General features: G+C 32.5%; 1 protein-coding gene and 1 long non-coding RNA gene across 2 annotated transcripts in view; one reads left to right on the top strand and one right to left on the bottom strand.

Moving 5' to 3' along the window:
• Positions 1–2,905, bottom strand: part of LOC127704311 (uncharacterized) — a 121,949-nt gene extending 119,044 nt beyond the window's left edge. The window contains exon 1 of the long non-coding RNA XR_007983213.1: positions 1,682–2,905. This is a non-coding gene — a long non-coding RNA (uncharacterized LOC127704311). The remainder of the gene's footprint in view (positions 1–1,681) is intronic.
• A 3,429-nt stretch (positions 2,906–6,334) lies between these two features.
• On the top strand, positions 6,335–17,419 carry LOC127704299 (glucose-induced degradation protein 8 homolog). Its single transcript, XM_052208308.1, has 5 exons — positions 6,335–6,684; positions 8,209–8,351; positions 9,550–9,746; positions 14,813–15,010; positions 15,578–17,419. Exons 1-5 carry the CDS (start codon positions 6,671–6,673, stop codon positions 15,743–15,745), a joined length of 720 nt encoding a protein of 239 aa, XP_052064268.1. The 5' UTR covers positions 6,335–6,670; the 3' UTR covers positions 15,746–17,419.
• Positions 17,420–17,827: the final 408 nt, after the last annotated feature.

Genomic DNA, 17,827 nt, shown 5'->3' on the forward strand with positions numbered 1-17,827 from the left:
CCTATTATGGTCCAATATCCAAAATCTAAATACATGGTTAGATTCAGCATATCAAAGAACCCCAAGAATTCAATTTTTGATGAAATCAAACAAAGTTTAATTTTGGACCCTTTTGACCTCAATGTGGACAAAGTTGATAACGGGGCCCAAAAATCAAAAATCTAAATACATGGTTAGATTCAGCATATCAAAGAACCCCATATATTCAATTTTTGTTGAAATCAAACAAAGTTTAATTTTGGACCCCGATTTGGACCAACTTGAAAACTGGGCCCATAATCAAAAATCTAAATACATGTTTAGATTCAGCATATCAAAGAACCCTAAGAATTCAATTTTTGTTAAAATCAAACTAAGTTTAATTTTGGACCCTTTGGACCTTAATGGAGACCAATTTGAAAACGGAACCAAAAATTAAGAATCTAAATACACGATTAGATTCGGCATATCAAAGAACCCCAATAATTCAATTTTTGATGAAATCAAACAAAGTTTAATTTTGAACCCTTTTGACCTCAATGTGGACAAAGTTGATAACGGGGCCCAAAAATCAAAAATCTAAATACATGGTTAGATTCAGCATATCAAAGAACCCCATATATTCAATTTTTGTTGAAATCAAACAAAGTTTAATTTTGGACCCCGATTTGGACCAACTTGAAAACTGGGCCCATAATCAAAAATCTAAATACATGTTTAGATTCAGCATATCAAAGAACCCTAAGAATTCAATTTTTGTTAAAATCAAACTAAGTTTAATTTTGGACCCTTTGGACCTTAATGTAGACCAATTTGAAAACGGAACCAAAATTAAGAATCTAAATACACAGTTAGATTCGGCATATCAAAGAACCCCAATAATTCAATTTTTGATGAAATCAAACAAAGTTTAATTTTGGACCCTTTGGACCTCAATGTGGACCAATTTAAAAACGGGGCCCAAAATCCAAAAACTAAATACACGGTTAGATTCAGCATATTAAAGAACCCCATGAAATCAAGAATAAAACCCCATTGAAATTGGTCAAGAAATAAGCAATTTATAGGAAGTATCTTCTTTTGCACAATCCTGTGCTATTAAATATTTCTTGCTATTGCGCAATACTGTACAATTGACAATTTCTTGCTATTGCGCAATATTGTGCTATTGGATATTTCTTGCTATTGCGCAATACTGTGCAATTGAAGATTTCTTGCTATTGCGCAATACTGTGCAATTGAAGATTTCTAACTATTGTGCAATACTGTGCAATTGAAAATTTCTTGCTATTGCACAATACTTATTATATAATAATTTACACATCCTGTTTGGTGTGTATCTCCTACCATATCATTATTATTTGATTTTAAATATAAATCAGAAATAACCAACTTAAAATGGAAAATTTTAAAAGAAACAAAAAAGGAAAAAAATAAAAAAAAGGAAAAAAAAATAAATCCCCCCCCAAAATTTTTTGAACCCCCATTATGATTCATCACCCCCAAACTCAATCCCAGCCTTCCCTTTGTGGTATGGTACCTTGCAGTACAATTTCAGAGAGATCCATACACTTGAACACAAGTTATTGTCTGGAAACTAGAAAAAAATGTGTTTTTTTAACCCTTTTTGGCCCCAAATTCCTAAATGTTTAGGGCAATTACCCCCAAACTCAAACCCAGCTTTCCCTTTGTGATATGGAACCTTGTAGTACAATTTCAGAAAGATCCATACACTTACACACAAGTTATTGTCATGAAACTAGAAAAATGCTTGTTTTTTTGCCCCTTTTTTGGCCCCTAATTCCTAAAATTTGGAGGCAATTACCCCCAAAATCAATCCCAGCATTCCTTTAGTGATATGGAACCTTGTGGTACAATGTCAGAGAGATCCATACACTAAGACACAAGTTATGTCTGGAAGTTACAAAAATGCTTATTTTTGGCCCCTTTTTGGCCCCTAATTCCTTTACTGTTATTACCATAACCCCCAAAATCAATCCCAACCTTCCTTTTGTGGTATTGAACCTTGTGGTAAAATTTCATAAGGATCCATTCACTTAAACTAAAGTTAGAGTGCTAAAAACCAATGTGTCTTCGGACGACGCCGGACGACGACGACGACGACGCCAACGTCATACCAATATACGACCACAAAAATTTTTTTGCGGTCGTATAAAAACTGCATTTTACCCCTATGTTCTATTTTTAACCAAGTCGGCCATGATGGTTGAAAGGCGGGGTCATCGGACATATTTTTTAAACTAGATACACTAATAATGATTATGGCCAAGTATGGTTAAATTTGTCTCAGTAATTTCAGAGAAGAAGATTTTTGTAAAAGATTACAAAAATTTACAAAAAATTGTTAAAAATTGACTATTAAGGGCAATAACTCCTAAAGGGGTCGACTGACAATTTTGGTCATGACAACTTATTTGTAGATCTTACTTTGCTGAACATTATTGCTGTTTACAGTTTATCTCTATCTATAATAATATTCAAGATAATAACCAAAAACTGCAAAATTTCCTTAAAATTACCAATTCAGGGGCAGCAACCCAACAACAGGTTGTCAGATTTGTCTGAAAATTTCAGGGCAGATAGATCTTGACCTGATAATCAGTTTTACCCTATGTCAGATTTACTCTAAATGCTTTGGTTTCAGACATATAAGCCAAAATCTACATTTTACCCCTATGTTCTATTTTTAGCCATGGCAGCCATCTTGGTTAGTTGGTGGGGTCATCAGACACATTTTTTAAACTAGATACCCTAATGATGATTGTGGCCAAGTTTGGTTAAATTTGGCCCAGTGGTTTCAGAGGAGAAGATTTTTGTAAAAAGCTAACGACGACGGACGACGCCGACGACGGACGCCAAGTGATGAGAAAAGCTCACTTGGCCCTTCGGGCCAGGTGAGCTAAAAATGCACAGGTAAATAAAAGAAAAACTTGATAAAACTTTTTTCATGGTCTTATTAGCATAAAACTGTAATTATAACTTTTTGTAATTTAATTAGGGTGTAAGAGTGTTCATCGTGCACACATTTTTAGAATGAAGCACTTCCATGCTTCATACAAAATGTGCTTCGGTCAACACTTTTACACCCCAATAAAATTATAAAAAGAAGCATTCATTTCCCTGTTGACAGGGAATACATATGTTTTACTTTTTGTAAGTTTGATAGTAAAATGCAAATGTTGAAATTAAAAGGAACATTCAGACGATAGACCCTGACCCCAAATTTCCCTGACCTACATGTACCACAAATGGTTTACTTAAACTGACCTAATCATGAACTAATACATTTAAACGAAGAAAAATCTCAGTCAATAGACCATGACTAAGGAGCGCAGAGCCAAATAATCTTCAATGAAATGAGATGTGCCAATGCCAATACAACAGTTGAACTGCATACAAAATATCATGGACCTAGAACTTGTGGTTCCCTATAAATTGACTTAATCATAAACTAATACATTGTTGACACCGCCAGGGTCAGCATGTCTAAATCTGGCTTTTTCAACTTTGTCTAATGCCAGACATAAATACATATCAAATATATTAACAAGTATACATGTCCATAGGACACCAAAACCCTGCTTTCACTATTACATTTCATTTATCTGTGAACAATAAACCTGGGTTAAAAGTCTTATTTGATGAGACAGTAACTTCATAGTAAACTACAGTATCTTGAACCAAAACTTTAACCTACCTTTAAACCAAAACTTTTGCATGATCCAAACTGTGAAATCTGGGTCAAAATCCCAATTCAACATATTATTTTTTTAATTCATAATGACCATCAAATAATGTAACATGTACTTGTGTACTAAGTTTCAAATTCATGTGACTACTTCTTTATGGGGAAAAAATTACCTTTATCCTGATATGAAATGAAGAAACAGACTCACATACTGGAAATTAATATGCCCCCTTACTTGATGTATCATACAACTTACATTGTTAGGTAATGGCATGGCATGCATAGAAATAAGGAGATGTAGTATAAAATTAAAAGCTAATGAGATAACTACATTGTACCCACAAAAGACTAAAAGACAAGAATAAATTATGAAACAACTATACACATGTAGGTCATCATATGACCTTCATAAATTTGCAAAAACCAATACAGTAAAGTACAAAATGTAGGCTTCATGAGTACATGTTTAAAAGGCCTCTAGATAAAATAAATGTGGAATGTGTCCATGGGGCACAGATGATGCCCCCACTTGCATATCATATAAAGATATAAAGGGACATAACTGCAGAAAGGTAAAAGTGACGCTACCCACATTTGTACTTGATCTGAGTTTTGTGTTAATAAGCATTGTGTATAAGCTTCATATCATTTGGTTGAGGCAAACTAAAGTTAGAGAACAGAAACGAAAAATTTAGAAATTTTTACGTTTATAAAGGGACATAACTCAAGAACGGTAAAAGTGACGCCACCCAATTTCAAACTTGATCTGTATTATGTGGTAATAAGCATTGTATATAAGTTTCATAACATTTGTTGGAGGCAAACTAATGTTAGAGAACGGAAACCAACTTTGGGACGTACGGACGGACGGACGTACAGACAGACAAGGGTAAATCTTAATGCCCCCTCTGCTACGGCGAGGGCATAAAAATGTAAAACAATTCAGAAAATAAAATTTACCACCTTGATATAATTAAATTAAAAAAAAAACAATGATGGCATCCAACAGAAACCTCCTAACTTTAGGCTCCTGGCTATGGACAGACACATAGAGAAGTTAGATTCGGTTAAACAGGTTTGTAAGCGCACAACCATCCCTTCACCTTGGACCAAAGGCCTGGAAACAGTCATATTTGTTGGACATTACCTAAACTGAAACTTGGTCATCAAAAAAATTTTAAGAAATAATGTCAGCCATTTCATTGAGATCAGTATTTTTCAACATCATTTCACATTGACTTTTGTTTTGCAATGCTTTAATTTCCAGTAATAAAACTGCCAATCAGGCAAAGTATGATAATTTAGACATGTTAGAGGGCCTTCCTAATTACCCTATTAACATCTTCGGCATATATTGGATGCGCGGGACGTTTGCACTTTTTGATAGGACATTTGTACGTGCTTTTTTAAATTGACATTTATGCATTTTTTAAGGACATTTGGGCTTTTTCTACAGGACATTTGCGCTTTTTTTACCGGGCATTTGAGCTTTATAAATAAAAAATTTCAGTTATCATGGTTAAAAGTATCCACCTAATATTTAAAGCACAGCACATACATATATCTATATACAGCTTAAAGTTGTCCTTTTCTTTTTTAGTTGTTGGGTTACTTTCCACTGACCAATATATATATATACATTGTATCCCACAGGAATCTTAAATAGTTCGCTTTATAAATGTTCAGTCATGAATCTTTCTTCACATTCAACATCTCCACAAATTTAAACAAGCTTTGATAAACTATGATGGAGAGCTCCTTGATCTTTCCAGACAATAGAATGAACAGAAGAGGAATAAAGTTTCCATTTTTAATCCCCTAATGTAATAAAGTGCAAAAAAAAAAATTTAGTCTACTTTTCAAATAGACTTTCTTCATATGAATGACTTTTGAATCAGGATTATATAATTTTTCGAGGTAGGACATCCTGGTACTCAGTCAAGTAATAGCATCCAAAAGAAGTAAAATTAAACATATTATTGGTGCAACTTCATGGGGGGGGGGGGGGGATTTACTGTTAATATGGTGGAGGAAGCCTAAGATGAAGTACTCGGAGAGAACCACTGAGCAACAGACAGCGGGAAAAGACAAACCGAAGATATATCTGAAAATTGATCTCCTGTTCAAAGTTGGGGGCCACTTTGAAAAACCGAGGCCCCATAGTACCCATTCTAGTTTAAACTCCAGTCTGGATACCAGAGATGTGTATGGGAGGGTGAAAGTAACCCTTCTAATGTACTGAAATTTCCAGCGCCACGAGTCAGGATCAAATCCAAGACCTTCAGCACTGTAGCCATCGGTCTTAACCACTTGACCACCAACCCATATGTATATGTATAAAGATGCAGCTATTTCTTAATTAACTGAAAAGGTTCAGCACCAGTTCAACTGACACTGTGACAGTCAATAGGTAATCACCTCATATTAATTAGTGTGTTACACAGTGTGTTGACAAAAGAAAAGGATCACTTGTCTATATTTGTGTAATAAAAAATCAATTTGAAGATACATGTATCATCTTCTGGAATGCAATTAAAACTAGTTGCAGCTGCAGAGCAGGTGCTTGATCAATAAAAATGATTTTCATCTTTTTACTTGTTTCTATTTTCTCTCTCTATTTTTTTGTCTTGAAATTATTACCTTTCTGCCATTTTGGCTCAAATTAAAATATAATTAACTTGTCTCCATCATTGTAAATTTCCAGGTCAACATCACATCTGACAGTTCAATCAGAATTTATGTACAAATATGCGCCATCTTGTTTTTTCCGAGGCGTTGTCACGGAGCACTGCGAAGAATTACGAAGTAAAACTCCTAGTTTTCTAATGCATTCCAGTCCAAAATATTACAATCTAGTTGTCTTATTCATGGATTGTATCCAGACGTGAAGTGTTTGTCCTGAATGTCACGTCAAAACCGGTTCAACAGACTAATACTTGTTTATTTCCGGTTCTGTGGTAAACTTCCGGTTACTTCAAAACAATGAGCATGAACTGGTGACTTCTTTATATTTTGATTTGTTATCTCTCCCTTTGTAAATTTCATTTTACAGTTGTTGTTTTTCCCCCCCAAAAAAAAACACATGAACATTCAGTAGACTCTATAGGTCAAGCCATTTTTCAGTTCTACTGATAATTTTGCACATGAATTTATGAGTATGACAAAGACCATATGAAAAAACACACTTTATTTATTTACCAGAGAATACCTATTTAAATCAAACATTGACAATTTGCATGTAGAAATTTATATATATACTATGGTTCTTGTCTTGCTCTGCTTTATCCAATTGTAACGCAGAAAATAAGAGGGGCTTAATTTGATAAGAAAACATTCTTTCGAGAGAATCTGAGTCAGTTCGCCCAAAATCACATTTGCCCACCATTCACGTTCACACCCCAAAAGTTTGCACCCTGAGACCGTTCACACCCTTCTAAAGGTTTTGTTTTGAATATAAACATTAAGAAAATAAGTTTTTTACTGTTTTAGAATAAAAACGTAACCAGGTTCCTTTAGTGTTTTTGTGAATTATTTTGACGAAAGCTCCCAAAATCATTCAAATCATGCACTATTCAAAATAAGAAAGAGCGCTAAAATATTTAGGACCAAGACAAGACAAATACTTAATTAAAGTTAATGAAGTTATTAAGGTGTCTTGGCCACACAACCAGTTCGGTCATAGTTGTTATGGCCACAGTCGATTTTGTTCATACTTTGTCATTTTGTACTTATCATATGATATATGCATTAATTGTTTTGAAAAGGAATATTACTTAAAAAAAGTCATTTTGCCATAAATCTACTCTGAAACAAGGGCCTTTCTTATGTCCAAATGATAAAGATATTTTAAAATAATATACAAGACACACAAACCAAATCATATCAAATCAAAGTTTTATTTAAGTCGATATTCAATAAACTACATAAACACAAGCTCTAGTAAGCTTTTCAAATCGACTGAATAACGAAATTTATATGAACCTGTAATTCAGTGGTTGTTGTTTGTTGCTGTGTAAAATATTTGTTTTTTGTTCATTATTTTGCTTTGGGCTTTGCTCATTGTTGAAGGCCATATGGTGACCTATAGTTGTTAATTTCTGTGTCATTTGGTCTTTTGTGGAGAGTTGTCTCATTTGCAATCATACCACATCTTATCTTTATACACATACAAAAATCCTGAAAACAACACAATTTTAAACACAGTGCATGGTAAGATACCATAGATGACATATAAAAGTTGAAAGCATAGTATGCAAAATAAAGTATATCTTAAAACAAAGCATAAGTTAGAATGGTACAACATTGTTAACACCAATTTTCAGAATTAATTTGAATCAGGCATTTTGAGTTTTATTTATGCTGCACTTTGTACTTTTGTGAAAGAACTCTTCATAAGACTTTTTTACACATTTACATGTAGATTGTCAAAACCATTCACGCTGATAGACTAGTCTATTAAAAACTGCATTAAAGTACATTTCTTTTCATTAATAATAGAAAATATATTTAATTTCCTACAGGTATGTTACCCGCAAGATGAATTTCGGTGCGGCAGCAGAAAAACTGGAAGAAATTCCCAAAGATGAATGGTTAGAACGCCTCCAGGGAGTTCAAGTAACAAGAGGAGACATGAATAAACTTATAATGAATTATTTAGTCACAGGTATTTCCTCAAAGTATTGTTAAATAATAATTTTTTTTAATAATAAGGGATCACTGTTAGTATGAAGTAATTGTTATAGTCATTTATCTGTAGAAGCAAAGATTAACAATTGATACATGTATGTCGGTGTGCACAACAAATAACACAGAAAAAAATTAATAACACAAAAAATGCCAAAAGACAATTAGAGCTCAACATATGGTTTTCAACAAAAGACAAATCTATACCCAATATGTCAAGATTCAATTGGCCCTAAGTCTGAAAAGTTGTAAATAAATTAGACAGAGACTGTAAAAGATCTGCTATTGACACCAAATTATCTAAAGAACAAAAAAATATTCAGAAATAACTAGAGGCAACAACTGACTTACTAAGTGCAGGCCCAGGAAATTATGGCAGGTATTCACTTTTTTGGAGATCTCAATCTCCCCCCTTTGATTTTGATCAGTGGTATAATAAAATGTACATAGAAAGATGTATCTTGTTATGTAGAACTTGAAATAAGTATCTAAGATCACGAAAGATCGAATGATCTACAGGTCTGCTTGAAAGGATGATTTGGGATAGAATAAATTCACACAGAATCTTTTAGTTAATTTGAATCCATCATGTTTCAGTGAATATGACCTTTAAAGCAATTTCATTTTTGGGGCATTTTATAATTTATAAATGTAGATGATTAGATCTGTTGCTCACCAAATACTGTAAATTCAGAAATTATTGCGTGCATTTATTTTTGCGATTTGTGAAGAATGGACAAATATGCGAGATTAATTATTGCGATTTCAAGAAAATCTGCATACAAATATATGTATCGAAATTAAGAATGCGTGTTCATATTATTGCGATACTCACCCAATCGCATTATTCGCATTAATAAAAACCTCACAATAATTTCTGAATTTACAGTACTCATCAGAGTTTGAATGGCTATGTAAATTAGGAGAATTCTTACAGATATTTGATTGGTTGTTATACATGTACACCTGTATTATCTTTTAATATAAGTAGTATTGTCTAAAAAGGCATATAGGTATATGAAATACATATACATATATTTGAATTTTGTAACAAACAAAAAAACAATCACTGAAATGGGAAATAGAATGCCTATAATACTAAACCTTGTAGTTATCAAAATGATTCAAAACATGACACTTTTATTGAAAGACATTTTTTTTTTTTTTTCTATTTCCAGAGGGTTTCAAAGAAGCTGCTGAGAAGTTCCGAATGGAATCAGGAGTACAGCCAACAGCAGATCTTGACCAGATGGATGAACGAATCAAAATCAGGGATGCAATACAAAATGGCAAAATTGAAGATGCAATTTCATTAGTTAATAATATCCATCCAGAATTATTAGATAATGACAGATATCTATATTTTCATTTGCAGGTAATTGTATAATAATGTAATTAATGAGTATACTGCAGATAAAAATACATGAAAGACAAATATAACAAGTGGCATCCATTGATTTTTAACAATCAAAAATATTTACAGTGGAATAAACAAGATCTGGGAAAAAGATTTGAGTGAGGTTTGGCATATAGGTCAATGGAAATTTTCCATCCCTGCACATTTATACTGCATACAGTAGTAAATCTGCATTCAGATGCACATTTAAATCTGATTTAAAGCATCTGATAGGTTTTTTTAAATGCTAAATGCAAATCAGTGTTCTCCCCAGAAATTTTTTAAGGCACAAAATTTCAAGGGCGCGTAACTCTATTTCAGAGGGAACTATTGTGACCTGAAGCAATCGGTCATAAATCATTACATGCAATAATGCACAGTATTAATAAACATGATAAAGAATAAGAATATATATATGAAATAAATTCATTTTAAACACAAAAAGCATTTATATCACAGTCAATTAAGTCAAAATGTATATATAGTTCAAGAAAAATCCTCATGTTCTTCTGGGCCCTATATTTCTGAACAGCTTCAAAATATTTATTTCTTTACTCTCTGTTCCTTCTAGAGATATAGTAACAAGACAGTTTGTAATTTTGTTGGACAGCCTGTTCCTCAGTCTTTATACTCTTTAGGTTTGAAAACATCATCTGCCTTTCGCTTAACCTATTTTTTCTTTGCTAAGAACACTTGGAATACAACTTTTTTAAAACAAAAAAAAATGTAATGCACCAGCTGACCACTTTCCATAGTTTGACATTACGCTTCTGTGTGTATAATTGTCAAAACGTTTCTTTGTCAGGTAACGTTAGGTATAAACGAAAATTGACAAATTCGTCAAAGTTAAAACCAGTGAAATTCCTTTACTAGTGACATTATACAAATGCGAATGCTGCAGCGATTCCGTTCATATACATGTATTTTCCGATGCCGATGGACGAATTAACGAAAAATTATTTTATATCTAAAACGTGACAGTTGACCGACGAATTTTACTTGCAAGCAACAATTTTTCACTTTCTAATAAAATAAATCACTCCTCGTTATCTTTAATAAAAGTTTATTTTACTTTTTTGATGTACAAATACTCTCATTCATAAATTTCATCGTAACTTTCTTTAGTAATGTGTATTCAAATTTATCACGAGTATTCGTCATGTTCATTAGTCGTGTTTAAATAGATCCTTCTTCTCGACCAATGAAAAAATTGTTACTTAAATGGCCAAGTATCGCACACAGACGATGCGTAAATACAATGTATTTGCGATCTATTTCTTCAATTTTTGCACTGAACTTTTTAAAAACTTTTATTCTCTACTAAAAATATCTATCTTCTTGATGTTCGTTTACGCTATAATATGATTACATAGTCTGATAAGGCTGGAACAGGTAAATCAGAGACTTTTGCTAGTTATCAGTTATTGGGCAACATTGACCGACCTCTCAGCGGTAATCAGCAACTTGACTATTTTAACCAACATTTATAATTAAAATGTGAAAATAAACACGCTGCGGGATCAAGTATTAAGGGATAGCGGCCAATTAAGGCGCTGCGGGATCAACGAAAATATTTTGAAGGCGCTGCAGGACCACAGCGTCATAACGGCCTGGGGAGAACACTGCAAATAGCCGAAAGGTTTGATGATCCCATCTCTGGCCACTGTAAGACATTGAAAGAGTCAAACAATATGGATATTTGTCATTGTTATTTTAGTGTTTATTTGTAGTAACTATGTTAAAACTATGTGAGGAACTCAGGGGTAAAATTCTCAACTATATAGTTTGCACTCCGTTCATCTGTCTGTCTGTCCGTCCGTCAGTCCGGCAAATCAGTTTTCCACACTTTTCTTCTTCATGCTTGAAGATATTGATTTGATATTTGGTGTATTGTTTCATCATAACAAGTTACAGATCAAGTTCGAATTTTGTTCGTGTCTGATGATTTTGTGCAAAGTAATGGTCCTTGGACTTAGAAAATTCACTCAAATAATCAGTTTTCCCACACTTTATTTTTGTCATGCTTGAAGATATTGATTTGATTATTGGTATATAGTTTTATCATGACAAGTTACAGATCAAATTCGAATTTTGTTCCATTTTGATGATTTTGTGCAGAGTTATGGTCCTTGGGCATAGAAAATTCACTCGAATAATCAGTTTTCAACACTTTTTTTCGTCATGCTTGAAGATATTGATTTGATAATCATGATAATTGGTATATAGTTTTATCATGATAAGTTACAGATCATGTTTGAATTTTGTTCCAGTTTGATGATTTTGTGCAGAGTTATGGTCCTTGGACTTAGAAAATTCAATCAAATAATCAATTTTCCACACTTTTTTTTCGTCATGCTTGAAGATATTGATTTGATTATTGGTACATAGTTTTATCATGACAAGTTACAGATCAAATTCGAATTTTGTTCCGGTTTGATGATTTTGTGCAGAGTTATGGTCCTTGGGCATAGAAAATTCACTCGAATAATCAGTTTTCAACACTTTTTTTCGTCATGCTTTGAAGATATTGACTTGGTATTTGTTATTTAGTTTACACCATGACAAGTTATAAATCAAGTTAGCATTTTGTTCAAATACAATGAATTTTTAACCAGTAGGGGACTATGTTTTGCCATGCAATACTCTCAGAATGCTTGTTTTAAATAACAGTTGATTTAATGACAATTATGAAAAAAACTTGTGATTATTGATTACAGTAGACAAATATTGATATTAAGTTCATCTTTAAAAGTTCAAGAATGATAGTCATCTTTACCAGTCTTTTTGTTACTGTTAGATATAAACACTGTAGCTTTTAGTTCAATACCAATCATCAACTGCCAAGATGCAGAGCAGGAGTAAAAGCGCTTTTTATTTGAAATTTACTGTTTTTGGCCAATATTCAAACTGACTTGTCTAATGTGTATATTTAATCAATGTCTCTTCTTTTCCATAATTTTACATCAACTTTATTGCATGGTACCAGTTAATCTTATATAATGAGTCATTTTGAAAAATCATTATAGAAGAATCTTTATTTTGAGCAGATGTGGTGATGTTTTATTTTTTTGGCATTACCTAAATGTAATTTTGATATAGGTTTAAGTATGTTATAAATCTGATATTAAAATTTGAGTCAAATTGGAGAAAATGCATTTGATAGCTAATATAATCAAAGTACTGAAGTACTGAACATCGGATGACCGCAAGTTCTGGTGGATGGTCACAAGCACTTGTCTCAGAAAAAAAATCTCATCTCTATACCTGAAAGTAAGGTTAAGGTACATAGATATATTTTTAGACAAGTTCCTGTGTGGATAATGAATAAATGACAGGGAATTCAACCTCACCGTAATATTTATTGTATTGAAGTGATATAATCATTTGTTATCAGTATACTCTGGTTTGTTGTTATATATTATATGAATATTTGTATACCAGTTATATATATATAGCAGATCATCTTAATAACTCTACAGGCAAATTTTCATCCATTTATATATCATTCTATTCTACTATTCTAATGATAGTGCAGTGCAAGTGCATGGTGGACACTCTTCTGAAATAATTCATTTTTCTAATAGATTGGATTTAAGTAGGCATTCATATTTTCCTGCTTTTGTTGCAAAACGTCCTAGAGATATTCTGCCGCATGCGTTAACACAAATTTTCGGTATCCATGATTTGTTATTGATATATATATTTCTCACCACAAAACTTTTTCATACATTTATGTATGTTCTTAAAAATTATTTTCATGAATATTTATTAATGAAATTAATATATAACAAGCGATAAGGAATGTTATTTTGCACTTGATAATATCTGCGTAATTATATGAAATACGTTCAGTCAAACGGCAAGGAAATTTCTGCGGCAACATAACACCAGTATGACCTCTCAAGGTCACATCCGATGTAAAAATTAGAAGATGTGGTATCATTGCCAATGAGACAACTCTTCACCAGAGACTCAGCAAGCTATAAAAACCAATATGATATACAGCAACAAACGACAAACACTGAATTACAGGCTCCTGACTTTGGACAAGCACATTCAGAATCTGGCTGGGTTAGACATGTTTGTGGATGTGCCAACCCTCTCCTAACCTGAGACAGTGGTGTAACAGCACAACATAAAACAAACTATAAAAATCAGTTAAAAGGGCTTAACTCATCAGATTGATACAAAGTACAAAAACAGCTAACAAAAGCACAAAAGACACAAAATACAGATCTTAGAGTTCTCACAGTTACTGAAAGCTAACTCAAAGCCAATAACAACTAATAAGAAAATCATATATATAAGACTCAGATATCAATCAGTACACATCCAACTTCCAATGGATTTAGTGGAAAGATGTCATTAACAGTCAAATTAAAGCCCCTTTTTAGAATACATTTTTGGTATTTTTGGGCATACACAAAAGCACAAAAATACCACAGAAATAATAAAATACTCACAAAAATATTGTAATTGATAAATAAAAACCCTCTAGTATAAGGTGACAAACAAAGGGGGGAAGTTTGATGGAGTAAAAATTGGCATTGTAACTTATTGTTACAGTAGTTGGTACATATAAACCTATAACTTATAGTCTGGGTTTTGATCATTGTTGAAGGCTATACAGTGATCTGTAGTTGTTTAAATCTTTGGTGGATGATTGTCTCATTGTCAATTATATATTGTCTTATTTACATATTACTGTGGATTTATTAATAATCGTGGGATACCAATTTTTGATTGATTGATTGATTGTTGGTTGCTTAACGTCTAGTGGCTCCAATTTTTGAAGAAAAAAAATTGCAAAAATGTATGGGGAAACCACATATTTAAATACTTGATGAAATACAATTTTAAAATTAATTTGATAGGGCCAAATGCTGAAACCACAAATTTAACATCTATAGCTCGAACTGGAAATTTTTTCTCTCTAACCACGAAAAAAATTGACACCTATGAAAATTAAATGAATCCACATTATATAAAGGAAATTCGAAAAGAATTTTATTTAATCCTATTTTGATTATTTTTGTTCATTTTAGCAACAACATTTAATAGAGCTCATAAGAGAGAAGAATATAGAGTCAGCTTTAGATTATGCACAGACACATCTGGCAGAGAGAGGAGATGAAAACCCTGAAATATTGTCTGAATTAGAAAGAACATTAGCTTTATTAGCATTTGAAAATCCAGAGTCATCTCCCTTTGGTGAACTGTTACATCCATCACAAAGACAAAAGGTAGTTAGTTCAATGTATTAGGCAAAGTAGATTATGAAACCAAAATGTAGGTTTATTAGGTAATGACCTCAAAAGTATGAAGGCAAAATACTGCAGGAAAATGTGATAAATTCAGTGATATGCTTATGATTCTCAAACATCTTATGGAGCTTATATTATACAGCTAGGGAATTATCAGACCCTATGTTTTGATACAAAATAGTATTCACTACTTACCAATCTCAACATTAACCATAGTTTGTTTTAGGATTTATAATACAAGGGAATCTTTTTTTATACTACTATACATTTTCAGGATGTTTTTAACAAACAAATCTGACAGAGAAAACAGACATAAAATATAAGCTTTTGTCTTTAAAACTTACACAACATTGTTTTTGTTACATTTATGAATAAAAATTACTCAAAAACAAAGGAGTTTTCAAAGGAGCACTCTTCTTAAACCAACAAACTGCAGTTCTTTTACACTGCACTTAAACAAGGATAGACTTGCAAATTTAAACAAAAATCCATGTAAATATTGATTTTATAGTTCAGATGAAAAATGTTTTCAATTTCTCTTGGCAGGTGGCAAGTGAGTTAAATGCAGCCATATTGGAAATGGATTCTACTCCGAAGTTGGCAAATCTTGTCAAACTTTTATTGTGGTCACAAGAAGAACTTGATAAGAAAAAAATCAAATACCCAAGGATGACAGACATTTCACATGGATCATTTGAGGAACCAAAGTCATGATTCTGTTACACAAAATATCTGTCCATTAGACAATAAATTGTCATTATTACAGCAGTATCAGATATGCACATCAAAGTTTCACCAGTGTTGACATCAAACATAGATTGAATTGTTATTGATTATTCTGATCTTTGAAAAGGTTATGTAAGTTTGAATTTCAGACACTTTACCTCCTACATTGACATTGGAGAGTTGATTAATTTTATGACTTTAGGGATGTGTGTTTGAAAAAAAGATAACTGGTTTAATGTGTGATTTTATCTATAAAAAAATATTGTGCAAGTCCCATGTTATTAGTGTTATGCCTGGAAAGCAATTATGATGCCATGGCATTATTGGATCCCAATTGAATTTAAGTTTTCTTCTGATTTTTTCAGGTAATATGCAAACCAGTCTTGCAATTAAAGAGCAGTCAGTTGTTTGCCACGAATAATTGAGGTTGCATTAGTTAGTTTATGAAATAAATCGACCACTTACATGTATGTCTAATTTGATTGTGACTCCATTTTTATTGCTGAAAACAGGCCATTAACTTTAACCAGTGTGTTTGTCTCTATCATGTAATAAGTGATTATGTTACTGTTCCATATGCATGTTATTTGTTTAAACTAACCGGAGATGTCCTCACCTGGACGTGTTCCATGCTCTTTGATTACGATATGCAATGCAAGGTACTGTCTCTGTTTAGGTGATTTTTTTTTCTATTGCACAATCCGTTTTTCCCTTATTGACAAAGAAAATCTAGAAATAAGCTCAACCAAAATAATTTGAATTGAGTTGATTTCCATGGATTTGCGTCTGTAATTATTTGGGCATTTTCAGAACCAGATTATTTATTTTGTTAATTGACCATACATTAACGTTTTGTCCATGACTTTGTATCTTCTATATACTTTGACATTACATTCTTACTGAATTCAGATATGTTCATTGAAATGTATAGTAGAATGGGGAAAATAATTTTAAAGTTAGCTTAGCATTTTAAAACTAGACATATATGACTTTTTTGGACAATGAACTTAATGCTATCAATATATCATATCTGTTATTCAGTTACCCCACCGAGGTGGCTGTTTCCCTCTTGCCATCAGACTTCCTCCATCAATAATATCGGTGCACGGAATAGCCAACAATGCTGAAAGTGGCTTTAAACACGAATCAATCAATCAATCATCTCTGTCATTCAGTTACTCTACCAAAGGTTGCTGTTTCCCTCTGGGCACTCCAGCTTCCTCAATCAATAATAACAGCTGCACGAAATAGCCAACAGTGGCGTTGAACACAAATCAATCAATCATCTATATTTTAAACTATATATCTTTCATTTTTTTAAGACTGATCCCTTGGATAATGCAAAAAATTGTGTTAGATTATATAAGTGTGATTGTTTTGTTAGATGTATCATTCCTTTAGCTGCAGTTTTATTTTCACACAAACATAGACTAGGTGTAAGGGAACTATTTTTGTGTCAAATCTTGGACTTTATGTTTCTAATTCTGAAATAAGCCATCTATTTCTCTGGCAGTAAAAATGTGATACATGGATATATTGATTTTAATAGACTTTACTTGTTAAATAGGTTTATTTTCAGCAAAATGATAGAAATGTGTATAATATTATCTTTTGCTTTGTTAACATGTAAATATTATGTGATAATAAACATAATTTATTTGTTTTGATATTTTTGATATATGTTTAATACTTTAATCAGTGCCACAGAAGTGAAATCTGTATAGCATGAAGGGGCCTCACTAGCCAAGTGGTCTATAAAGTTCATCTTCAGCAATCATTAGCCTGTCAACACTGATTTTGAGGTTTTGACTTCGAACCCGTCATATGGTAGGTGCATTTGACCATGTTGACTCTAATCATAATTTACTAGGATAGTCACTTTTCCTGCTGAAGATAGTGGTTCTCTCTGGGCACTCTAGCTTCCTGCAACAATCAGTCAATTAATGTATAGTATAATTATAGTATTATACACTTGTATCTTGAATGTACTTCTGTGAATAGATGTAGCATTATCAAAATATAGTAAAGAATTCTATTCAAATCAGTGCAAAGGGTCATCTTGAAAATGTA

Source organism: Mytilus californianus, unplaced genomic scaffold (genome assembly GCF_021869535.1).
Source record: "Mytilus californianus isolate M0D057914Y unplaced genomic scaffold, xbMytCali1.0.p SCAF_6, whole genome shotgun sequence".
Taxonomy (NCBI): Eukaryota; Metazoa; Mollusca; class Bivalvia; order Mytilida; family Mytilidae; genus Mytilus; species Mytilus californianus.

Coding starts and splice junctions, on each gene's coding strand:
- LOC127704299 (XM_052208308.1), top strand. Junction 8,352..9,549: donor AATGAATTATTTAGTCACAG/GTATTTCCTCAA, acceptor TTCTATTTCCAG/AGGGTTTCAAAGAAGCTGCT. Junction 9,747..14,812: donor ATCTATATTTTCATTTGCAG/GTAATTGTATAA, acceptor TGTTCATTTTAG/CAACAACATTTAATAGAGCT.